We start from the raw sequence: 6064 nt of genomic DNA on the forward strand, positions 1-6064 counted from the left end.
TATATATATATATATATAGTTTTTTAAACTAGGAGACGAGCGGGCAGTAGAAATATTCCCAACGACAGTCTAGCCCTCGGGATGGGGGTGGAGGAGTGGGATTGGAGGCAGTTTCCTTCTTTTATGCTCGTCTGCTATCGCGACGCACGCACTCAAGGACTGCCACCCGGCAGTGCCGCGCACTCACCCTCATCTTTCTGGATCTTTGCCCCCAACAACTCGCGATCCGCAGCAAAAGCAGGCGCATTCTTCTCTCCGCAGCTCCTTGGCCTGGTCTGGAAACACCAGCTCCACCCAGGGCCTCAATAATCTTAGAATTCAGAACGGAAAGGCATCGGGCACCCTTGCGGCTGAAGGATGGTCATCCCGGCGCAACGCCCAGCTCACAGAGACTCTCCCGCACAGCCTGCGGGCCGCCACCAGCTGAGTACTCCCGGGAGCACGTGGCCGGCGCTGAATCCCAGTTCCCCAGGAGGCCCCAGGGGCTGACTCCCCGCACCATTTCCGCTCCCTCCTGAACAGCCCCGCCTCTCCCCCCTCGCGACTGGCTGTTCATTCTCTCCTCGGCTTTGGGCACCCACTGCTCCAGCCGTTGCGGGGGGTCCTCCCATGACAGCTCTCCCCTCCCGTTCCCACTTCCATCCCGAGTCCGCTGCAGCCGGGAGGTGTTGTCCCCAGTCCCTGCATCTCCCACCTGCCCCTTCTAGCTGAAGCCAGTGCTCCCTCCGCTCTACCATCTTGGGGCCAAAAAAAGCTAGGGGCGGCTAGGGCCAAATGAGGCGTGCCATGGTTGGGCCAAATCGGTCCCTATTTTTTCAAGGCCAGCACTGAGGACAGGTTTTTCTGTAGGTCTCACAGCAGCTCCTGCTGCTGCTCGCTGGGCTAGAGGTGGTGGTGAGCAAATGCCTACTGTGCAGGAAGATGATCTCTATCTGTGCAGAGTTTCCAGAATCACAGGGAACACCACAGATTTGCCCACAAAACAACCAGGGCCCTAGAAGGGCGCCAGAAGTGTGGGTTGGAGAAATTAGAAAGATGCCTGCGAGGGTCAAGGCCTAGACCCAGGTGTCTGATTTCAATAGACGGAAAAGACAGCCTCCATGGCTGGGTCACCTCCCTTGTGAAAACAGATCCTGCTCTCAAGAGCAAATGAAACTACACAGTGTGTGAGGCCCTCCAACTCCGAACGTCATCACCAATGCAGTCAACAAACACTGATTCCTGATGCAGAACAGTAGTCAATGGTATGTATTGAGCACTAACATGAGCAGGCCCTGCACTAAAATCTTGGCGTGTTTTGCCTCATTTATCACTGGCAACAACCCTGAAGAAGGTATTACTGTCTTTTTGTAAGCAACGAAACAGGCTTAGAAACACCCAGGCCAAACACTGACTAGGCCAGGATTCAAACCAAGAGCTGTCAGACCACAAAGTTCAGTCGTCCTGTCTCTCACATACCTGCTTAGTTAGGCCGCTGGAAAAGCTACAGAAGCAAATGCAACTGGGGCTCTGCCCTCTGGGGGCTCATGGTTTACTCGGGGATACCAGGGAGGCAATATAGCTATAGTACTAGGCAGGAAGTGATAAGTGACCAGCTAAGTACTGGTCCTTTACTAACACGCGCTGCAAGTTCAGATGCGAGAGAGATGACTTCCGGCTAAGCGATGAGGGAGCGCTTCCTTGGAGGAGGTGGCATTTGAGCAGAGCTTCAGAGTACAGGCTTGTCATGGAGACAAGGGTGGAGAAGGCTTTCCGAGTTAGGGAACAGCTTGAGCAAAGTCAACAAGGCGAGAACGCACACGTCGCCCGTCCATAGATATATAAAACATTCCGTCTCCTCGGGGATCCAGTGCCGGGTATTTACAAGCCAGGAAGTTTTCCTGCCTCCGCAGCAGCTGGAAAGACCACGTTCCTGAGCTATCCTTCCTGGCAGTTGGTTCTCAGGATGCCTCCCAGAACTGGCTTTACTCGGGATGGGACTCGGTCTTTCGCGTACCCCAGGCAGTGCAGCCTCTCCCGCAGCCACTAAGACTTCGCGACTCTCTACTAGCCCTTGTCTATTTCTGGTAGCTCCGCAGCACCCCCACTCAGTGGATGTGGAGGGGTGTGGTCCACAGGAGCTGGAACCAATGGGGATGGAGGTCGGAGCGAGAGCCCCGCCCCCGACGTGACGCACGACCCCCGGACTCCTGCTTCTCAGCCCCGGCCCCAGTCCCTGCAGTGGCTGTAACAAAACCCAGACCCCCACGTCCGGGCCAATGGAGGCGATTTAGACTGGAGTGGGACCGCGTCTGTCAAAAGCCCGACTCGGCAGCAGCGGCGGAGTCCAGACGGAGAGCTGGAGCCGCCGCGCTGCCTCCCCGCCCCCGCCGGGATTTATTGAATATTTGGACTGGACAATTAAGTAGCCCTGATGATGTTACCAAGCCCGGTCACCTCCACCCCTTTCTCAGTCAAAGACATTCTGAATCTGGAGCAGCAGCAGCAACAGCATTTCCACGGCGCGCACCTGCAGGCGGACTTGGAGCACCACTTCCACCCGGCGCCCTGCATGCTAGCCGCCGCTGAGGGGACTCAGTTTTCGGACGGAGGGGAGGAAGACGAGGAAGAAGAGGGCGAGAAACTGTCCTATTTGAACTCACTAGCTACAGCCGATGGCCACGGGGATTCGGGGCTCTGCCCCCAGAGCTTTGTCCACACGGTCCTTCGAGACTCGTGCAGCGGGCCTAAGGAACATGAAGAGGAGCCCGAGGTCGTGAGGGACGGGAGCCAAAGTGAGTAGAGGGGAAAGGAAACACGCATCTGGAGCAATGGCGGGATGCCCGCAAACAACCTTGCCGGCACGGCTGCCCGCCCCTTTAGCTCCTGGCTGGTGTCATGCCAGTTCCTGGTCAGCGACAGCTCCGCAAAACTCAGATGCTGCAAGGGAGCCAGGGCGGAGGGAGAAGGCCAAGGTGACTCCGCCAACTACTCCCCCCAGAGGGAGGAGGCGATGCAGCCGCGGAGGTTATTGCTGCCCTGATGCAGACAAGCAACGTGGGCTCAGCTGCCAGGTGCTGACAACCGTAGCTCTTCTCAGGAGCTAGAGAGGCATGAGCCTCAACTTTTCCCACTTTCCCTCTAGCGTGAGATGCGTTTTTTGAGGCCAGGGCAGCCGTTCCCTCTTCCCGGAAAAGGTAGTCCAAGCAGGTTATGTGCCTGGTGTCCGCAGGGCGCAGGAACTTAGGTAGAATTTTAGCGGGGATGCTTTCCTCACTTCGCCTGGAAGTCTGCGTCCTGGCACCCGGCAGAGAGCGAGGGGATGGTGGGAGAGCGCATGGGAATATAGTTCATTCTTCACTCGCACCCTTGAGGCAACCAGCCTTTTTGAAAATCTGTAACGTTTTGCTTTGTGTCCCAGATTGTGTGGCTTCGGGCTGAGTGAAAAACGCGCCGAACTTAGATCCTGTCTGCTCAAGTAGGACGGGAGGTGAATTGGGCAGGGCAACAGAATAACTGAAAAAAGCCTCCAAGGAAGTGTTTGTGAGGAGACAGAGCCAAAAGAATCTCCTTCCCCAAGAGAAGGTTTGTTGTGGCGGAAGCCAAGGCCTGTGCTCTGACAGCTCCCCTGGGCCTAAAATTGACATGAAACTCAGTCAGTCAGTCAGTCAAATTCCTTTTTCTTTCTAATGTAACGGTTGTCATTACTCAGACACCCAGTTGTGGGTAGGTAGGCGTTTAAAGGTAAAACAAACAAAAAAACAGTTCCTGGGCAATAAGCAGTACACTCAGACATTTCTAAGCCGGAAGATTTTCGCACATCGCACGCATTTCGGCCGCCAAAAACCAACATGCCTCTCACACCTTCAGCTATTTATGACGGAAAAGAAGGCAACCGAATTTGCAAATATTGGAGTTATGTAGTTACAAACTTTCATCCTGAAAATAATCATTAGCAAGCCGAGCTGCACATTTAATACAGGGTAATCTCTCGCAGATGCTGAAGTTCTAAATAAACGCGCGCTAACTACCCTTCCCCACACTATGTGCCTCCAACCGTCGAGGACGTGGTGAGGGGCCTTGGGCGATCGAAGGGTCCCACGGCGCCAGAAGTCACAAACCTTCCCCCAAACCCAAGCAGTTATTACTGCACGCTCCGCGTTGCCACCAAAAAGGGTCACAGTGCTCCTGGACCGGAGCCGCGGAGAGGCCGGGAACAACTAAGAGACGCTGTTGTTTTGCTTCTTTCGCAGAAAGCTGCCAACTGAAGAAACCTCTGGAGGCAGCCGGAGACTGTAAGGCGGCAGAGGAGAGCGAAAGGCCGAAGCCACGCAGCCGCCGGAAGCCCCGGGTCCTCTTCTCGCAAGCCCAAGTCTTCGAGCTGGAACGCAGATTCAAGCAGCAGCGGTACCTGTCGGCGCCCGAGCGCGAGCACCTCGCCAGCAGCCTAAAGCTCACGTCCACCCAGGTGAAGATCTGGTTCCAGAATCGCAGGTACAAGTGCAAGAGACAGCGGCAGGACAAGTCTCTGGAGCTGGGCGGGCACGCGCCCCCGCCGCCGCCGCGCCGTGTGGCGGTGCCGGTGCTGGTGCGGGACGGCAAGCCGTGCGTCACTCCTGGCGCGCCAGCCTACGGCGCGCCCTACAGCGTGGGCGCGGGAGCCTACTCCTACAACAGCTTCCCCGCCTATGGCTATGGGAACTCGGCAGCCGCCGCCGCAGCCGCCGCCGCTGCAGCCGCCGCCGCCGCGGCCTACAGCGGCAGCTACGGCTGTGCGTACCCGGCAAGCGGTGGCAGTGGCGGCGGCGGCGGCGGGGCCTCCTCGGCGGCCTCGGCCATGCAGCCCGCCTGCAGTGCGTCTGGAGGCGGCCCCTTCATGAACGTGAGCAACCTGGCCGGCTTCGGGGGCGGCGGCGGCGCGCAGCCGTTGCACCAGGGTGCGACGGCGGGGGCCGCGTGCGCTCAGGGCACCTTGCAGGGCATCCGGGCCTGGTAGGGACCGGGCGGGTAACGCGGCAGGCGACCCCACCGCAGCCTGGCGCCGCGGGACTGAAGGGCGAGAAAGGCTGGATCCAAGGAAGGACCAGGTCCCCTCGTTAAAATATATATATACATACACGCCTCGCTCCCCAGGGCCTCGGAGCACAGCTTAGGCGAAGTCCGGGGAAGGGGGCTCTGGGGCGAAGAGGATGCGCCTGAGCCTTCATGGAGACTATCTCTGAGGCAGGAACGCTGGCTGGGTGCCGGGAGGACGATGGCCCCAATCTCGGCCCCAAAAGGAGTGCGAAAGGCTCGGACTCAGGCTGCCAGTCGTCTCTCCCTTCTCGCGGCCTCAGCAGAGCTCTGGTGGAAAACTCAAGGACAGAGAACAGCATGAAGGAGAGAAAAATGGGCGTCGTGGCTTGAGAAATCCCCAGGCTCTACCGACCCTCTGCTCACTTTGCGGGGCCGGAGTGCCACACCACAGTCCATTTTCCTTTTCCCAACCGCCTGCCCTCCGCAACAGATACCTCGGCCTGGATCTCCAGATTGTCAGGGGGCGGAGAACTCTGCAAGAAAAATTAGCGGAGCGAGATCAAAAGTTGGGGGTTTCAACAAATCCGGGACCTAGGGGCCCACCGGAGGTGTTACCGGCTTTCCTCTGTTTCCTATTCTGTATTCAGCACATATAATATATATATATATATAACTAAATATATCCACACGCCATGTACACACCCGCTGCCGTACACTACAGGAGTCAATAAACAAGGTGCAATATTTTCAAACGGTTGGCCGGCTACAGACTTTGTTTAGCCCACAAAAGTAGGGAGGGATCCTTCAACAGGGCAGCGGGGCAGGAAAAGATGCTCTGGGAAAGCAGTTCTGCCCTGGGCGATCGCAGGCCTGGTCTCTTCTGCCTCAGCCTCCAGGCTGCAAGTCCGGTCTCTAAGGCTTTGTTCATTAATTTGTCTTTGCTGTCGTAGGGAGGATAGGTCGGAGAATCAGGGCCTTTTGAGTTGGGACTTTGAAATCCCCCCAAGTTTCACCCAGATGCTTGGGCTTGTATCTGGGCCTGCGTTAGATCAAGGCTTAGACTCTGCCC

General features: G+C 57.2%; 1 protein-coding gene across 1 annotated transcript; it reads left to right on the top strand.

Annotated features, from left to right (window-relative positions):
* Nucleotides 1–2405: 2405 nt before the first annotated feature.
* Nucleotides 2406–4975, top strand: NKX2-3 (NK2 homeobox 3). The gene is made up of 2 exons (XM_040254200.1): nt 2406–2774; nt 4233–4975. Exons 1-2 carry the CDS (start codon nt 2414–2416, stop codon nt 4973–4975), a joined length of 1104 nt encoding a protein of 367 aa, XP_040110134.1. The 5' UTR covers nt 2406–2413.
* Nucleotides 4976–6064: the final 1089 nt, after the last annotated feature.

The sequence above is a fragment of the Oryx dammah genome, unplaced genomic scaffold, assembly GCF_014754425.2.
Source record: "Oryx dammah isolate SB20612 unplaced genomic scaffold, SCBI_Odam_1.1 HiC_scaffold_14, whole genome shotgun sequence".
NCBI classification, from domain to species: domain Eukaryota; kingdom Metazoa; phylum Chordata; class Mammalia; order Artiodactyla; family Bovidae; genus Oryx; species Oryx dammah.

What these genes read in the sequence shown, in the direction of transcription:
- NKX2-3 (XM_040254200.1), top strand. Translation starts at nt 2,414, where the DNA reads ATGATGTTACCAAGCCCGGTCACCTCCACCCCTTTCTCAGTCAAAGAC. An exon ending in CGTGAGGGACGGGAGCCAAA is followed by an intron (nt 2,775 to 4,232) that starts GTGAGTAGAGGG and finishes CTTCTTTCGCAG; the next exon opens with AAAGCTGCCAACTGAAGAAA.